Source organism: Porites lutea, chromosome 14 (assembly GCF_958299795.1).
Source record: "Porites lutea chromosome 14, jaPorLute2.1, whole genome shotgun sequence".
Taxonomy (NCBI): Eukaryota; Metazoa; Cnidaria; class Anthozoa; order Scleractinia; family Poritidae; genus Porites; species Porites lutea.
This window is the reverse complement of record NC_133214.1, coordinates 1,444,220-1,463,586: the sequence shown is the minus strand read 5'-3', so window position 1 is coordinate 1,463,586 and position 19,367 is coordinate 1,444,220. Positions and strand designations below refer to the sequence as shown.

The 19,367-nt window shown below is 38.5% G+C and overlaps 2 protein-coding genes across 4 annotated transcripts; one reads left to right on the top strand and one right to left on the bottom strand.

Moving 5' to 3' along the window:
* Positions 1-1,393: 1,393 nt before the first annotated feature.
* LOC140924114 (uncharacterized) lies at positions 1,394-10,003 on the top strand. Of its 2 annotated transcripts, XM_073374130.1 has the most exons (13): positions 1,394-1,581; positions 1,887-2,006; positions 2,157-2,267; positions 3,425-3,544; positions 4,358-4,465; positions 4,967-5,092; positions 5,552-5,659; positions 6,103-6,222; positions 6,450-6,557; positions 7,055-7,174; positions 7,523-7,765; positions 8,274-8,381; positions 9,710-10,003. In XM_073374130.1, exons 1-13 carry the CDS (start codon positions 1,482-1,484, stop codon positions 9,736-9,738), a joined length of 1,521 nt encoding a protein of 506 aa, XP_073230231.1. In that variant the 5' UTR covers positions 1,394-1,481; the 3' UTR covers positions 9,739-10,003. The 2 variants fall into 2 exon arrangements, with proteins under 2 accessions (XP_073230231.1, XP_073230233.1); XM_073374132.1 differs by lacking the exon at positions 6,450-6,557.
* A 1,480-nt stretch (positions 10,004-11,483) lies between these two features.
* LOC140924339 (chymotrypsinogen B-like) lies at positions 11,484-18,601 on the bottom strand. Of its 2 annotated transcripts, XM_073374369.1 has the most exons (6): positions 18,428-18,600; positions 16,079-16,276; positions 15,110-15,385; positions 14,289-14,471; positions 13,304-13,567; positions 11,484-13,123 (listed from the first exon to the last, which is right to left on the bottom strand). In XM_073374369.1, exons 1-6 carry the CDS (start codon positions 18,489-18,491, stop codon positions 12,795-12,797), a joined length of 1,314 nt encoding a protein of 437 aa, XP_073230470.1. In that variant the 5' UTR covers positions 18,492-18,600; the 3' UTR covers positions 11,484-12,794. The 2 variants fall into 2 exon arrangements, with proteins under 2 accessions (XP_073230470.1, XP_073230471.1); XM_073374370.1 differs by lacking the exon at positions 16,079-16,276 and having other exon boundaries at positions 18,428-18,601.
* Positions 18,602-19,367: the final 766 nt, after the last annotated feature.

The following is a 19,367-nucleotide window of genomic DNA, read 5'->3' as shown; positions in this document are numbered from 1 at the left end:
TGAATTTTATTATAAAACAACAAAAAAATTGCATGTAGGTGATGACTTTACTATTAATTTTATTAGAGATTTTCATTCATTGTGATTCTTGATTACTGTAAAAGGGCATCTATAAAGGATCTGGCACTGAACAGTTTCCCCTAAAGCAGATGTTGACATGTTTGTCATACCAGAAAGTCTGTTCCATTTTCACATTGCTAAAACACATTAAGAAAGTGGACTGAAATTAAAGGATGAGAAAGTAAATGCACAGAATTTAAGATTACTGGCCAATGATTATGTATTCTGTAATGCTTATAAGCAAATAATAATTCTTTTTTATAGTTTAGGTTGCCTATCATGATTATTATAAACTGACCAAAAAAGGTTACTAGTAAGTTGTTCTCTTATCACTTCAATCAGCACTCTTTTGTTTTGTTACACCTATTAACGTTTGTTTATGTTTTTTTATGCATGAGTAAATGCATGGTTTTTGTCATGCACTATCTGGCTCAGTGTCTGAAGTCTTGTGTAGTGCCATGTTTATATTGAGGTTAAGCCTATGATGTCATCAGGGCTACTCTCCAAGCAGAGGTTTATCTCTTGCATGGCTTTTAGCATATTTAGAAAGTCATTTGCGTCACTTGTCAGGGTATATCTGATTCGAAGAGGATTTGTATCTAAGTTCACATTTTGTCCTTACTATTCTTGAGTGGGAAATAAAGAAGTGAAAAATTAATTTTGAGTTATCAGAGCGAGAGAGTTTGTTGAATAAAGTTAACACACCCAAGTGCTTGATCTAGACCTTTTTTAATAGTAATGAAGGTATGCATACCATAAAGTGGGAAAAATCAAACGAATATTTAAAAAAATCATAAAAATTATTCATGTTGTTTAGAGTATTTTTTTTTTTAAAGGAAGTGTTTGTTTGATTCCAATAACACCGTTGTAAAAACAAGTTTAAAGAGGTGTCTGACCTTATTGGTTTTATCCTAAGTGGAAGGAACACCACAAGCTGTTGCTTTTTTTTGGGGGGGGGGGGGGGGGGTTCGAGTACATAAGAAATTGTGTTAAAAATTAATGTGTTTTTTTTTTAAACCATGCCATAAAGAGCTTTTTCTGTGAAATTTAAAAGTTACAGACCGAGCAACAATAATTTTAAGTAAAGAAGATAAATAATGGAAAAATCACCTGACACTCTTTTTAGATTTGGCTCATATATTCACAAAAAAATTATTTAGAGTTTCTTGAATACTGTAAAAAGTAAACTTGAATTCGGATTATATTAAACTTCCTCATCTAATATGAAGTACAAATCTTGAAATAAACAGTGCACAACGAGAGATTGTGTGCATATTGTCACGCCAAGCCATATAAGGCAATGTGATCTATGTCAAAGGGGGCGGTGCACCACTAAAGCCTTCAAAATCCAGAGGAAACAAACTCTGACTGCAGGCTGTGGTTATTGAGAGATTATTTTTGTGAATTTACCACTGTGAGCAATGGAGCAAAAAGCTGATCTTAGCGAAGTTGCCTCGTTTGACGCTTCTAAACTTAAGCATGTTAAGACGGTGGAGAAGAACACGCTTCCATCAAGCGAAAGTAAGACTAAGACTATCGTTGTACCATATTTTATCTGCACCACTCAAGAATTTGGCTTACTTCCTTTGAACGAAATCAAACGAATATTCGTCAATATTTCAGTTCTTCATTACTTAACGTAGCTAAGTCAAAAAGGCTTGTTTGAGCCAAAACGTTGGCGCAAAATTTGAGCTAATCGCAAGGCTTATAATTGTAGCATTGTGGAATGGAATCAGCTGTGGTATAGTTTGCTTCTTATGCAGCTCTATGAAACGCTTTTGATTTCATGATGGGAGCTGATTACTGATGATGTTGTTTTTTCGTAGCTGTGAAGCAAGAATTACAACCAGATGAGTTCCCCGATAGATCTGAGGTGAAAAGTTTTGACACCTCCAAGCTCAAGAAGACGCACACCGAAGAGAAGAACCCCTTACCTTCAAAAGAAAGTACGATTAATCGTTTTCTAACCGCTAATGTAGTATTGTTTATTTCAATTTCAATTAGAATTGACACGAAAATGTTTTGTTAAGCTTCTTTCCCTATCAGTGCAAGCTTAATTTATTATTCACCCAATATTTTGTTATTTCGATCTTCAGCAATTGCTGAAGAACATCGCACTGCGCCGTTTTCTGGAGTAGAAGTTTTCAACAAGAATTTGCTGAAGCACGTGGAAACTGAGGAAAAAACCCACCTTCCGACTCCTCAAGGTTAGTTTAAACTTTCCTTCTCCTAAACCCGAAAAGGTTCCTTATTAAATGCAGCTCCTACAGCCAGATAAATATCACTTAAACCCCACTCGAGCTGTGTAAAATATTAATTTTGAGGCTCGCACGTACCACTCCATGATCGTGCTGTTGTGCTTATGACCTCGGAAGATATTCAAAACATGGTTTTTTTCTATGTCACGTTTAGAGGCAGTAGACAATAAGAGTTATTTTCAATGGCTGACAAAGGTTTTTCCGCTCTAAAAAATTACGTGCGATCAATCCGCGTTTCACGTCACGATCATCACTTCCCAAACGCATTCGATTTTTAGTTGAATCTTGGCTCATGTAATTTGAGACTACAGAAAAATGTGCACGTTTTTTGACATTTTAATTTGGCTTAGTTACCGGAAATGAACATAAAAGCGAGTTTACTAGTGGGGCATGAATTCTGTCGAATAACCATTGCTAAATGTCTTACGTAAAAAAAGATATAACAAATATCCTCTTGGCTACAGAATAGTCTGTAGTCAACCACATCCTTTCCTCGCTTCCTATCTTTAAAAGTTTCCTGTTCGTCAACAGCTGCATACTTTTAAGGCGCATTTCTATTTTTTAAGCCACGAAATCTAGCTCGCTATGTCTGCAATTTGCACTGAAATGCCTCTAAGGTTTAATATGCATAGTATGCTAAGTATCAGCTGCATAGCGAGAATTTGATCACTTTATCATAACAAAGACTATAAGAGTTTTGGATTCTGGAAAATTATTGTTATATTGCCTTACCAACTAAGACAATAATTTCACATTTAAATAGATTTTTTTGTTTTTATCAGTCAGATTGTAGTCCATATAAGGTCATTACAGTTAAGACTTGTGCTGCATAAATTAAAATAGATAATTTGAATAGCTAAATTGTTGCTGTTTATAGGGTAACCAAGGATTATTGCTGATAGTTTTATGCTCTTCCAAACAATGGATTCCTTTTGACTGTCCTGCAAGGTCAATCAAAAGCAAATTTCTCCTTTTATATCAGAACTAAATTGATCATAAAGGTAATGAGAATTTGAAGTATAATCAGCCAAAATCTTCTTGTTATATCAATGACCTTCAAACTCTGTCCTGCTCTTGGGTCATGACAAGTATTGCATTTTTTCTAGATCTTCGTGAGGCACTGCGACCAGACAAACTACCAGACATATCTGAAGTCGCAAGCTTTGATGCAGCTAAATTGAAGCATGTTGAAACAAAGGAATCTAATGTGCTTCCCAGCAAGGAAGGTAATTTGTTTGTTTGATTGTTCTGAAGATGCACATTACCTCAGATGTGTTGTATATGTGTAATGGCTTTTTCTGTTAATTCATTACTTGAAATTACTTGAACCAGTCCATTTGCTACAACTCTTCGACCTCACTAAGTTTTGCAAGATGTTGCCCCATTGTGCTATATACAGCTATTTCGAGGAAGGTTGTCGGAAAAAGTGCACACGACCAACAATCCCGAAAGGTATTGTGGGTGGTTTTGAGTTCACTGTTCTTCAAAGAAATTAGAGAGAATGGCAGGAGAGGCCATGGATATATGTTTGCGAATGCTAAAGGAAATTAACAAAAGTAGGCTCGACAGCTATGTACAGTGTCAGGATCAGTGAATTGATCGTATCCCATATTACCCTTCGGGATTGTCCTGTGCACATTTTTTCTGACAACCTTTCTCGAAATAGCTATATATGTTTCTTTAACTTCCTCAAGTTACTTGGGTGTTTGTTTTTTCTAGTCTAGCCTGGTAATGCTGCATGCCCGCTTTTATAGTGTGCGGCTAATACTAATAATAACAATAATAATATTGTCCTTTGTTTACCCTTGGCAGTATTTTATAACGCTGAAACAAATAATTCAAATTGAACTTAACAGGGTTAAGAACCCCAACTGGCCGGAGGCAAACCATTTTGCTATTTACAAGAGTGGTCGAGGATTTGAACTCGGGACTACCATGAACAAATCCAGCAAGCGGTCATGACCTGAACTCGGGGCCTCCGAATTGCAAGTCCAGTGATAATATACTTATTGATCATAACGTTACTTTTCTCTGTTAAGTTATCAGAGAGGAAGCGATCGACTCCAGAGCAGAAGTGAAGTCTTTCGACAAAAGTCACCTCAAACATGTTGAAACTGAAGAAAAACATTTTATGCCCTCTGCACAAGGTAATGATTTCAGAAATTAGAATTATGACATTACAGCTTTAATAAAAATCCTATGGTGTGACCATACAAATAAAAGCTACTGAGCAGTACTTTCCTGTGGTACTCTTTATTATGCTGTACAAGGTGGTTCTAACTTTTGAGTCTGTGGATGCAATCCTATGGTGTGACCATTCAATTGAAAGCTACTGAGCATTACTTTCTTGTGGTACTGTTTATTATGCTGTACAAGGTGGTTCCAACTTGTGAGTCTGTGGATGAAATCCTATGGTGTGACCATTCAAATGAAAGCTACTCAGCATTACTTTCCTGTGGTACATCTGTTTATTATGCTGTAAGGGGTGCTTCTAACTTTTGAAGCTGTATAAAAAGCGCTTATAATAACCACTACTCTCAAATGACCCTTTTTTCCAATATTTGCACAATGAAATTTGGAATTTGTCTTGAACGTTGCTTCTCTTCGCTACTGCAAGCTGAATTGTGAACATTCTTTTTTTCCTGTAGATCTCACGGCTGATAGAATGCCACCTCCAAATAAACGTCCCGACCGTTCAGAAGTGACCAGTTTTGATCAGAGCAAACTAAATCATGTACCCACTACAGAAAAGGTTATCCTTCCTAGTAAAGAAGGTAAAACATCCTTACATCAAAATTTAAATTCTCATTTGTTGTCTTTTTACAATTTCTGTAGCTATGGTAGGGAGAAGATAAGTTCATTTTATCTTGTGTGATCATGTCCTTAAATTGCGCTGACCACCTCTGTTTAATAAAGCATCGTTTTTGAAAGGAGAAAATTGATGCTGATCACAGCTCTTAAGGTGACCGTTACACTGGACAATTCACAACAACAATTTTCAGGGTAACACAATGTTGCAACATTGTTTCGGATAGCTGCAACATTGTTCCAACATTGCAACGTGGTGCTCCGCTAAAAATCGTCTTTACAAATTGTCCCGTTTAACATCACCTTTGTGGCTTAAATTTACATTTCAAGGGCTTTGTTTCTGGGATTTTCTTGTCTTTGAGGGGAACTAAGCAGATGTGAGTGTATGTGTTCAATATTGATGTTAATTTTCTTGTTATTTGTAGACATTGATGAGGAAGCAAAAGATTCCAGAGTGGAGGTCAAAACATTTGACAAAAGCAAGTTAAAACATGTGGACACCAAAGAAGAAAACACGCTCCCTGGAGCCGGAGGTGAAACATCAAATTTCTCTGTTTCTTACTGAAATTAACACTAAACTAACATAGTTAGATGTAATGAAGGGGACACTTGACAGATCCTACCGTGTGCCACAAACAAGTGTGTCTGTGAGCCAGCACCAAAATCCTAGCTCTGAGCCCGCACTTGTGTATCAGGATTTGAGTATTTGCCATAAATGGCCTGTTAAAAAAACCATTGTCAATTTGCCAGTCAGGTTTAAGGGAAATACCCAAAGGATAATTAAATTTAAACTAAGAATGAAATTGAACAGTGACGTATTAATCAAAATATCTTATTTCCAAAGTGTGGACTCCTAATGAAGTGTGATAAGCAATGCCAAAGTTATTTCTTGTTTAATGGGTTGTGTTTGAGTAGGTGAACAGAAAAAAACTGAACTCACAGACTGTTGTTCTAATAATTCAATCATTTTTGTCAGATATTCGTGCAGAAATGATGCCAGATGTGCTTCCTGACCGCTCAGAAGTTAGCAAGTTTGATCACTCAAAGCTCAAGCATGTGAATGTTACTGAAAAAGTAATCCTTCCCTCAAAAGAAGGTAGAGCTAGATCAGGGTTTTTCTTTTTTCAGTTATGTGTTAAATGAGCTTTGTCACTGAGAGTTATATCTGCTTGAAATCCAACAAAAGTGCTTGTCAGTGGAAGTCTACTATGCAGTTATTCTTCAGTCCCATTAAAAACTATGGGGAGCAAGGACAGATGGCTGTATTCACAGGCTATCTTCATTCTTGTTGTGGTTAATTATTGTCTGCTTTTATGTCTTCAGATATCAAAGAGGAAGCTGTTGATTCCAGAGCTGAGGTGAAATCATTCGACCATTCAAAATTAAAACATGTTGAAACACAAGAGAAGGTCACATTACCTGGGGCTGGAGGTTTGTATTCTTAGGCCAACAAGCACAGACAAAAGTAGTTGGAAAGGTTGTAGTCCTCAAAAAAGAGAGTTTTCTCTTTTGCTAATTATCCCCGGTCCCACCTATTCAATGTTGGGATATAACACGACAATCACCTGCACAAACATTAATGTTTTGCTCAACATTGGGCCAGGGGCTCGGGGAGGAAGCAAGAAAAAGAGGTAAGAAAAGCAACCTTCCCAACACTTTTGATGTTGATTGAAGTTCACATGCTGTGCTGTGCAAGTACTTAACAGTGGAGTGACTTTGGAGTTGCTACTCTACCCATGTTGGAGAGCAGAAGATGCACTAGGAGAAGACTGTAATCAGAGCTCTTTCTTCTCTTGTCCCAGTGGGTTCCCTCTCTCCAGCATGGCAGTTTTGTACCACATGAAGGGCCCCTTATTGTACCTTGGAGCTTTAAAAACACTGTTGTGTTGTAGCTTATTTTTCTTTTGCTTATCCCTTTCTCTGTGTAGATATCAGAGCAGAAATGATGCCTGACAAACTGCCAGATCGCTCTGAGGTTTCATCGTTTGATCATTCCAAACTGAAACATGTTGAAACTCAAGAAAAGGAAGTCTTACCAACCAAATCAGGTTAGTGGTAAACAGATATTCAGGTAAACGTTCCTCTGCTGACAGTTGGCCAACATACAATGACTAACAGTCAATAACAAAATATGACAATCTATAGCCCTTTATATGAACCAATAGAAAGATACCTGGAGGAGATGAGGATGAAGTCAAATAAAGCATAGTATTCTGCTAACATCCTTCAAGCAACAAACCAACAGATCACTGACAGTAAACACTTCTTTCTTAGACAGACACACAGACAGCCAAAAGTGGTTATATTGAAGTGTTGGTTGTTTATTTGCAGATGTACAGTGGGAGTCTTCCTTCACTTCTGCTGACTATTAATATTTTGTGTACGTTTTTTTTCAGTCATCGACGAGGAAAAAGCCGACTCCCGAGCAGAAGTAAAATCGTTTGACAAATCACAATTAAAGCATGTTGAAACAGAAGAGAAAAACCCAACCCCCACAGCACAAACATTAAGAGAGGAACTGGTGCCAGATGAACTACCAGACAGATCAGCAGAATTAAAGGAGATTCAAGGATTTGACCCTGCTAAAAAACTTAAACATGTAGAAACTGCTGACAAAACACATCTTCCCACTAAAGAAGGTATGATTGGATGCTCTACAAGATCTGAGTAAAAGAGTGATTCTTTTTAAATTGAATTAATCCTTTATGCCCCGATGTCTACTTGCAAATTCTCCAGTCTGATCTGATCTCCAAACATTTTTTTGAAGAATTAGCTGAGAGAATTTGGTAAGAAATTAAATTTAGATTAGATTCAAATAAAGGGAGTAAAGAAAGGCAGGGACCAACTGTAGGTGTTCATTTTACCGAGGTGTCCATGTTATAGAGATTTAAATAAAGGGAGTAAAGAAAGGCAGTGACCAACTCTAGGTGTCCATGTTACAGTGGTGTCCATGTTATGGAGATTTAAATAAAGGGAGTAAAGAAAGGCAGGGACTAACTTACTGTAGGTGTCCATTTTACTGAGGTCTCCATCTTACAGAGATTCAAATAATGGGAGAAAAGAAAGGCAGGGACCAACTGTAGGTGTCCATCTTATAGAGGTGTCCATTACAAGAGAGTTAACTGTATTTTTAAAAAATTCTTTTAGAAATCAAGGAGGAGGCTAAAGAGACAAGGGCAGAAGTAAAGAGTTTTGATCACTCAAAGCTGAAACACGTTGAGACAGAGGAGAAAAATCCACTTCCTAAACAATCAGGCAAGTGTGCTTTGTTCTGAGCGACAAGACACCTTTGATTGACTGGTGCCAGTTAGTACTGAGTGACATTTGAGACAATGATTTTAGTGGCTTAACAGACAAAGTTGTAGTTACATCCTTCAGTAGCGACAATTTTGCTAAAGTCAGAGGACAGCATCTTACGAGTTTTTAGAGAAAGACCTGTTGTGTCGTTTGAGAAGCAGCTGAAGGAAATTTAAAAAGCTGTTTTTGTGATAACCGATTTTGGTTTTTCTTGTACACAAGGCTATACTTTGTGGAAATGAGATGCTTCAGTTTTTCATGAACAAACACGTTAAACAAAAAAGTTTAAATTACTAACTTCTTTTTATACTCTTGCAAATGGAAAAGACTATAGAGTAACCTAACATGTAAGATTTAAGTGAACCTATTTAAAAATAAGAGAGTATTTTGAGAGTTGTTAACTTATTTCTAAGAGTTTGAACTATTTTCTACCAGATTTATCTTTGCCAAATGGTTTATATTATTCAGATGTTATATGTTAAAATGATTATATTTTTTGATAACAGTAAATTTCTATAAAGGGCAGATATGTCCAACACTTTTGTTACAATTAGCACCAATGTATTAACCTCACTATAGTTGAATAAAATTTTCTTGCTTTGTGAGCTGAGAAATGTCTGTGCCTCTCTTGTGTCAGTCACCAAAAAAGCTATGTTTGAATGGAAATATCAAACACATGGGCCTTGAGATTTATGGTTTACATAATGCTGGAAATTTTTTCTGGTGTTCTTCTTCACCCTGTCAAGCAGTCAGCTTCTTGTTTAAAGATTGAAGCACTGCAATAGCTGCACAGTAAATTCCAACTTTAGTGGATAAATCAATGCATAATTGTGCACTTCATTGTTAGTTAGAAAAGTGTAAAATCGTGCTTAATCAGGTTTTCAGCAATTAAAGAATTACAAAGAACGAAGAACAGGGACAACTCTTTTAGTTCAAGCCACAGTTGATTTTCTTTAACATTGGGTTTTGATGAGAAGAATTTTGTTTGTCATTTAATCTTTTTACGTGGTTATCACTTCGTTTTATGTTTGATCAGGCAGTGAAAATTATAAGACGAATTTGATTGATGGGTTGCATTCTGTTTACAGCTTAAGGCCATACATGATTGCATAGGTGCCAGACAAGTTACAGTAAATATCGTTATCTATCTGAGATAAGTTAAAAACCGTAAGCTTGCTTAAAACTCTCGTTTAAGACATTTACCCTTCATTAATGCATGAACTTTTAACCTGTAATGCAGTCAATGTAATGTTAAATAATAACAGTCTTCTGTGGCTTTTAACCAGACATCCAAGAGGAGAAGGCTGCGTCATGAGCCACCAGTGCACCGAGGTCGGACACGATTGAAGCATTATTGGACTATTATGGGACCTGCAATTGTACCAAGGAATTTTGTAGCTGATCTTTTCTAGTAAGAATTCTACAAGGTTTTTTCCATTTTTCACTGCTCACCCGCCAAGGCGAAGTATACTATGATAATCTTACAAATTTTGTAAAATGGAAAGGGGACAATTTCATAGTGAAAGAAAAATTATTTGTAACGTAGTATATTATTAATAAAGTTTTCACAATCAAAGCCATTTACGTTTATATTCTCATTTTAAGAACATTGACATTGTTTTGACCCAGTTAAAATGAATTGATTGTTGTAAGTCCTAAGGGTGACCAACATGAATTTTCTCCTAACAATATCCTCACATCATCAAGAGAGAAGGTTATGAGAAGTAACAAAATGATCATGAAGAGGGAGATTCTTTGATCTTTTATCAGATTCTCTCAACTTGTTATTCCAGGAAATGTATAGAGATCATTGTGGAGAATTTGTTTGTGGATATTGAGGCAGAAAGGGTAAAGAGCCTCACTCTGCAGAGCTTTGCCTTAGACTGATGTGCAGGACGTGTGTTTTTTTTTTAACTTGTTTTTAAATTTTCATCAGGGGAAGAAAGTTAATAATCCCCCCTCCTCCAATCTCTTAAGCTTCCCCCCTCCCTTAGTTATTCTTCAGAAATAAATGATAGACTGTATTAATCAATCACGACTGGACTGATCTGGCAGTTGGTTTTGGCCAATTTTTTTTTTAGTTTCTCTGCCATTCATCAATTTGACACTTGGACTCTTGCCCCCAGAAGACACGTGGTATGGCGTGATTCTGTGGGTGTTGAGAGTTCTAGGTCAAGGCTTTAATCAGAGTGCGCAGATATTTTTCACCAGAGTTTTCTCTGGTTGTTACACCATACTGACAAGCCCCAAAGCAGGCAAAACAGCTGTCTATGGCTACAATCCTGCTCTGTTTTGAGTTATTTCGGTGTCGTGTTGATGTCTTGCAGAGTTAATTTTCACGTAGTACGATCAGCATTGCAGTATTCTGCTTGCAGAATTTAATATGATGTGGCATAGTTAATTTACCAACTGGAAGTTTGGATTTGTTTTTTATCATCGGCTGCATGACCTCCAACCTTCTTGTACTTGAGCTTATCCACTTTGATTTCTAGGTCTTTAGGGAAAACTGATACCATTGTCTTTTCTAAATTAAGTAACAAGCCCCCCCCCCCCCCCCCCCTTTCCTTTCTATTAAGCCCTCCTCCACCCAAGTGGGCTTGATGGAGGATTTACGGTAAGGCATTGTTCAGACATGGTTCCCTGGCACGGTGCCCTAGTATGGTACTTGCTGGGCACAAATATAAACGCACCCTTTTTTCAAGTACGTACGATCCTCACCAGCGTGATGTATTCACTACTGTCAATCAAGAGAAATTTGCATAATTTGTTAGAAAAGAAGCTAATTATGTGTGGACTAAAATAGTTGTTGAAATTCCACTGAATTGAACATAAACGGTAAACCGCGGTAAAAGCGTAATTTGGCATTAATGTATTAGTCTCTTTGTGTTGTCACGCAACGTCTCTCCCCCTTTGTGTCGTCACGCAACGTTCCCCTTTTGTGCTGTCATGCAGTGTTCCTCACCTCAAGGTTCCTCCTCTTTTGTGGTGAGGAAGGTTGCGTGACAAAAACGGTTGTGAAGCAGACTATTAATGCATCGACTAAGCAAAAAACCCTCCAGATATTTTCAACGTGTTTCCTTTTTATTGATGGTAATAATTTACTGCATTAAACATTAAATTTTGAAATAAACTTTCTTCCTACGTGTTAAACGTCTCTTCAGAGTTTTAACTTAACCCTTATATTGCCTAGGACCAGTCATGTAATTTTCATGTTACACAACTTACAATAATTATGCTCTTCTTTCTGTCAAGACTTTTAAATTACATGACGCAAAATGTTTCAAGCGTTACTCAGAATGCATCTTTGACCGGGGGGGGGGGGGGGTGGTACCCCAAATGTTAAAGGGGAGGCTCCGCCCATAAATGACAGATTTCCCTACCCCTTAATTTAATTAAAGCCTGAAAAAGGTATCCGCCTTTGGTGGCCACCCGCGAGGAAGGTGAAACGCGTCTCTTCTCCTCGCGCGCTCGCTAATTTCGCTCGGTATGGTTAAAATAACACAAAGTATGAACAAAGTATCATTTGGCAGTTCACTAAATATTTGTTTTTTGAATGCGTTTTCTAGTTTTTTTTGCAAATAAATTTTCCATATGAGCAGTTTCGTGTAAATATTGCAACATAATTTCTATGTTGTCAACCTTCGTAAATACTAGTATTTTTAAATCTCGCTGAAGAAAAGAGCTATCTCCCTTCTGGTTCATTTCTCCAAACGTAGTTAATCGATAAACCAATAATCGATATTAATCGAAAGTAATCGATATCAATCATCGATGAGGGTCGATTTCCGAAATGTTCATCGATAGAATTCGATAAAGGAAAAAGTTGTGATTTCGATTAATATTGATGATTTTCCGATAGAAATCGATAATGATTCTTTATTGACTCCTATCGATTGTTATCGATTTTGTTAGTCGATAATAATCAATAAATTTTTTTTACTGTGACTTCGATTTCTATCGATTTCCGATATCAATCGATAATAATCAGAGGATTGTATCGATTAATATCGATGATATCGATTGATTTCCGATATCGATTTTAAACGATTAACTTCGTCTGGATTTCTAAAGGGACACACGGGCCCTAACGATAAGGCGTATCATGATACTGGAATTCCTTGACGATCTAAAGCGTTCAGAGGGAATAAATACACTCTACCAAAACTATTGCTGCTTTATACAATATCTTCATAACTTAGACTGTTTTATACTGCGATGGTCCGTCAGTTTTTGTACACCACACCTTTACAGAAAGTTCTTCACGGACGGGAACATCGCCGGATAGCGCATCACTTGATCAGCCAGCACAACTGTTTAAAAGCTTCGAATAAGGTGTGTCCCTTCCCTATAAAATCTCTCTCTCTCTCTTGTTTAATCCTCCCCATTAATATGTCTCCTAATCCAGCGAGAATATATCGACACTCGAGTGTAAACACTATACTTTCCAATCCCTCCGCAGCCATCTCCCCAGGAAATGATTCCCGCCAGCACCCAGCGCCCGCGGTTTTCGATGGTTAGCGGACCTCCAGAGTCTCCAGTACAGGAGTCACCAAGTGTCCCATTGAAATGTCCAGCGCAAAACATGTTTCTTGTGACTTTGTATCTGTGTGACTTTTTACACGTGGTTTGCTTCACAACTGGCGCGATTGCTTTGCGCATGCGTTTAACGAGTCGTCTTCCGTGTCCTTTTCCGCCCCAACCTATGTTACGGATTATAGTACGTATTAGTTGCAGGTAAATGTTGTTTTTTTGTAAAAATACTGAAGTCCAGAAGAGCGAATAAGAGTTAAACTATTGATTGAAGGAGCATTTGGGGCTGTAATTGGAACCTTATTTAAGGTCCTAGTCGGAGCATAATGTGGAGCCTAATATGCACCTACCTGTGATCACCCCAATGTTCCCTGGCTTCAGTAGAATCCTATCAGAGTCCCGTATTTTCAATGGAAGGCAGATCGGTTTGACGTAATCAGTGTAAACAACCTTCCTGCTAAGATGGATAAGTGCGATATCCGAATCATAGTCTGCGGCGATAAACTTGCTATGAATGATAATTCTGTCCGGGCGTATGATTTGTTCCCTACGACGTTCTCGCTTGTGGGTAAACACTTTCCCAAGTCGTACCTCGAAATCGTTGACTGTAATACCTGTTGAACGGCATTAGTTGATTAGATATCTGACTTGTCCATCGTCGTCTCTCAGAGAGAGTCGGAAGCGAGCTTAAGGGAAGGGCAAGGGAAGAAAGAGGGGAGACTCTCACTCTTCCCATCACCTTTTGCCCTCTCTTAGGTCGCACGTGCGATCCAAACACACACACTCTCGGTTCATTAAATGCTTTCATGTGGGTGACGTCGTTTCAAAGTCAACACGAAGATAAGGGAAGAAATGTGGGGGCAAGTGGCGCGGTAGAGAATAATAACTAAGTCTTCTTGGTGATTATTGGACATGAGTGTGATAATTGCGCAACACTCTCCAGTTTTTGACACTTGAAAAAGGGACAGAATAATGACTTTAAGATCTACACTTTTAGCCCTGTGACAACTTGTCCAACGTTTGACAATCATCGAAGTCTGCGCCCTTTTGCGTTTAAGCCATGTTAGTGGACCAAAACCTAATTTGTCCTTATTATCCAACTTCTATTTCAATATAACCAAGTAGTGATTACGATACGATATGTATGAAGAACAGCATAAATAATACGAATGTTGATATAAGGTCCTTGATCATGATTTACTTCCTTTCCAGCTTAAGGCGTAAAAGACGTGAGAAAATACGTGGCGCGCTTCACACGCGTCATGCGCTCGGGAGGAAAGCGATCGCTAAACAAGCTGCTGTATATTTATGATATTTTCTTTTCCAAATTCTTACCTCTAGCCACACAATGAGCAGCGGTCACCACCCATCTATCTGACACAAGAGATCCACCGCAGAAATGCCGTTTCTCACGCATGCGCCATAGACTAACCTGCCATGGATTTGAACCCGCCAAAACCTTTTTTCCACCAACGATCTTGCCTCGACCGTGAGGTGGGATAATGGGTCGGCCACAAACTAACAAAAAATAGGTAAAATTTGCGAATGAGTTTGTGATTGGTGGAGTTTAATTTAGTCGATGCTGTCAGCTTATGGTGTAAAAATTTCGCCGAAAATACTGAGCGGTCATGACGAGCTTAAGATGATGGTTAAACCGCGTAGCAGGCTCTCCTTTTCAGAGCGAAAAGGAAACAACGATATCGAGGAAACGCGCGCACATGAAAGACCCGGGAGAGGAGGCTTCCTCTCCAATTCGCGCGTTCCCCTCGCGTGGTGTTCTTTAAAAACTAATTAAAAAAAACTAAAAAAACCAGACGGTACCTGAAGATGATTATTCTTACCACAGATAAATGAGCAGATCAATACATTCTACATTACAAGGTTCTTCCGGGTACGTTAGAAGCCGCGACATGTTTTCGCGCGATAGCAATTGCTCTTCCCGCACATGAAAACATTTGCTATATGACGCAGATCGCGGACAGAATGGAATGTTACTCGAGTGCTGCCCCCGCTAAACAAATATTCCCCTCACGTTTTGTCCAACTGTAAACTTTAAGAGAATAGGGGGGATCGATCCTTGGACGCTAAAAAAGTTATAATTTATTTGTTTACGAGACGGCGCCTCTGGCGTGAAGAAAAGGTTTGGTGATACCAACCTTCGTCAAGCCCTCTTAATACCCGCAGGTAAGCCTGTGCCACTTGGAATCCTGCGTCGTTGGTTGCCCTGCACGCATACAACCCTCTGTCACCAAGTTCTACCGATACAATCAATAAACGTCCTTTGAAGAAAGCAATTCTGTCTCCGGTGAGTTGTTCCCCATCCTTAAACCACGTGATCTGTGTATCCGGGGACGAAGTTGAACAGGAAAGAACAACATCTTGTGATTCTTTAACTGTGGTATTGCTTGGTGTCTTGAGAAATTTTGGAAGAGCTGACGGTAATGAAACACATTAATTTTAGTTCTTTCTGAACTGAGATTGGGCTCCTGACCGTTCTCAATAAAGAATCGAAAGCTCAGGTTGAAACTTCAGAGGCGAGGAAGCAAACCATACTGAACAGTGCTAGCGGGCTGCGGCCAAATAACGGGAAATTGAAGGTTTTGGTTTTCCCGCGAGTTAAAGTCACTTTTTTGTGGTTTCGTCTTGACATTTGCCTTTTTTCAATGAAAGTGAGCTTAGCTGCTGCCTGGTTGTTCCTTTCCTGGGATCCTTAGCGATAGCGTCCCTTGCATTATCGTCAGCACGACATACAGCGACGATTTACCCTACTTTTTTCTGTTTTTTATGCATATATATTTCGGATTTTAGTGCTGATCGTGAGTTACATATATATAGGTCTTGCATTAAAGCAAACTGGACCTACAACACCCTATAAGAAATCTGAAATGGTATGAGAGGGTCTACGCTCGCCGTATTTCCAGCCGTTTGAGAAGTCCGGTTTTTGACCCCCGCCCCCACCCCTCCCACCCCTCCCACCCCAACCAGACAGGGAAGAAACGCGGGCGCATCAAAGCTGGTAATCGAGCCTAAGGGACGGAAAGGGAGTCAGCTTTGATGGCTAACATAGTTCGAATTTAGACTGTTTAACGCTTGATCCTTTCCTTGTAAGATGAAACAGTAGTTACCGAGACATTTCGGAGGCGCTTCACTCCACTGCCCGTTCTCTAAACACGTACGTCTCGTTTGTCCGTGCAGGACAAAGCCGCGGATACAATTGTACTGTATCACGCTGCCTTGTGGATATTCATTACTTTCATTTGAAGGCGGGCTTCGTCGTCCGTTTGACGGGTTACCTGAATCTGAGCAGTGAATGCTAGATTGAACTGGAATATAAAAAAGAAGAAATCAGATTTGTGTCTATTCGAGTCGATAACGCGCATGATCAATTCTTTTCTATGTTTCGCTTCTCTGCAGGACTTTCTACCTTCAATAGACGCAGTTCCCGGTCATAATTGATGCCGGGGGCGCATACTGATTTTTTGCCTCCTTACCCCTCAACACTGAGAGAAAGAGAGGGGAGTCATACGTGTGCCTGAGCAACACAGCCGAGTCTCTTGTGATTTCTTAGCCTGCGAGAAAGCTCTCCATTTGGGCGAGCGAAGCGAGCCACGCAAGCGCCAATTTATGAGTGAGGTCATTGTAGCAAAAAAGGATCATTATACGTACGCTTCTGGGAAACTGCCCACCTACCCCTCCCCTAAGCCAACAATATCACTTACTTCTCACTTAGGGCAAAATGTTGGCTTAGGGGAGGGGTAGGAGCTTTAACCGCGCTATCTTAATTATGAAAGATAAAACTTTAACCACTCTCCCCTATCTTTTTTCAGAGGGCTTGGTATAAGTGTTTGATATCTCAAGGAGTAGGTTATTAAGTTCCAAGAAGACAATGGTAAAGCCAATCATACCAACAACAAATCTCATAACCGCACGTACTTGAGATGTTTCGCGAACAATTTATTCTCAAGATTAAACGTCTTAAAATAAAATTGCAGTATTTCCGGATAATTTCAAGATGAGGATTATACGGTAATGGTCTATTTAAAGTTGCAGCTAAAAGCAATTCATTTCAAAGTCTTACCTAAATTCTGAGGCTTTCAACCAAAAAATTGAGTTTAAGTTAATATATTAAGCGAGCGGAGCGCGGAGCAAATACGCGTAACACTCGGTAAGACTGCTATTTTTCTTTTCGTGATTATCAACACTTAACACTAAAACAAAGAATACAATGTATCTTTTCAACAACGCGTGTCTGTTTTCGCGTGCCATTACATGTCCGCTGAGGGAATATCTCCCAATTAAAAAAAACGATATTACGCAAAGAAACAAATGATAGTTGATTGGAATTTGCTAATTCTGCAAAAAAAAAATGATTAGGATTTAAAGACTTATTACGTGAAGGAAATGTTACGTTAGAGCACAAATAACACATGCACGACTCCTTGCCGAGTAAAGATTAACCTTGAGCTAAGTCGAAACTCGTTTGTTGATAAACAAAAATTGAAAGATGCTTACAGGGACAAATATTTTTAGAAATTCCCCCAGTTGGGTTTTGTTGACTCACGGTCAAAGTTCATTTAATCAACTGAAGACCTCCAACTGGTACCACGTATTGAAAATGCTTATTTCAAAATATTCCATGCTGTGTCTCAGTGCGGATTTCAAAATTCTCATATCATGACCTGTTATTGTGCTGTTAATTCCTGGACATGGAACTTCGAACCAAGAACATTCGACTTCGTTGCCGTTTGTCATGTCCATTTTTAAAAAGCTGCTCCATAACACTCTCCACTAACTAGATTTCACATATTTTTCATTTTTCTACAGGATCATTCGCGGGCATGTTCATACTCATCCTGCTTACGAGCACATGATTTTCCATACTCTCTTTTTGCCTCGAGAATAAAATCTTTCTGTTCCTTCAAATTTACAAAAGCAGCTTTTTCCGGGCTACTGTATTTTTGAAAGTAACAAGAACGGTAATTGAATGGTACTCTATACAAATTAGTTTTGGTAATAACTTCGTTTTTTTACCACAACCGTGTCTCAAATTTTTTTAAGTATCTTCAAGTTATATAATTTAGTTGCGTCAAGGAAAAACGCAGTACGTTTAATTTTCTACGCTCAGTTCTTATTTGAGTTCCATGGTAGTCTCTACCAGTTTCTTTGACTTTATTTTTCTGCTGCCCTCGTAAAAGTGTCGTGACGACATGTACATCAAAAAGTCGTTTCGATGTTACGACAGTTTCTTATATTCTTGTTTATGTATTAGTTAAACACAACTATTGTTTCATCAAAAAATGAACAGTTCAGGAGAATGCAGTTGATGATAAAAGGAAAAAGAAACAATTATCACGAGAGGATTTCCTCAACTTCCCTCGATTAAACACTCGATCTTGACTATTCAGCAATTAGCTCGCTAATAATCTTAAAAATATCCGTCCACTATTTTTACAAGCAAAACAAAGCTATCTTACCTTTTGGAAAAACACTGTTGCAGTATAGAAACAGTACAAGCAAAATCTGACATCTGGCTGGCATGGCTAAGCTCTTGATGTGACTTGTGTGATCCGCAACTGTATTAAAAAATCTAGTTTCCCTTCTTTTCTTTCACACCGGTCAAGCCGGCCAATATCTGCAGCCTTCAGCTGCTTTCTAATTAGAAGTGATGACGTTGCAGAATACTCTGAGGTCACGCGACGACAACAAGTGGAAACGCCAAACAATAAATCCGTGTTCAAAAATACTTTCAATTCCGCCAATAATGAACGTGGCCTCTTGAAGTAAAGCGAACCCCGGAAAGAAATGGCTTTTAAAATATCATCTCGGCTTGCCGCTAGATTCTGTCAAGGAAAGACGCCAGCGGCAAAAGTTTGTTTAATGATTAAACTTGTCCAAGCTAGAAGTCGGCTAACTTTGGAAATCTCGTTGCGTGGCAAGTTTATCTTATCAGCTCATATGATAAAACTAATTTCCGTCTTCTATTCCAGCGGTTCTAAAAAACCACCCACTATGATTTTCATTTTCTGATAAAAAGGCTCGACTACAGGGTATGTACCGGCAGCTGGTAACAGACTCATGATCAGAAACCTGAATGTTCTAAATTTATCCACAGACAGAAAAATTACAACCATTGCACTTTGTTCAACAACAACAAAAAAAAAATTTTTAAAGTTCTATGATGCAATGTTTGTTTCCATAAGGTCGAGAGTCGAGACATGTGAATAAAACTCGACGGGGGAATAAATGATTTGCATGATTTGAATTGATTCGGATTAATTTAATATTGATTTAGATTCAGTGATTAGCAGCGCCCCGCTAAGAGTCGCAAGAAAAGTAATTATTCATTGCTTTTATTTATCTCTTTTTTTGAGATATTTGGTAATGCAGATCAAAAAGTGCAGCGACTTCGAAAGT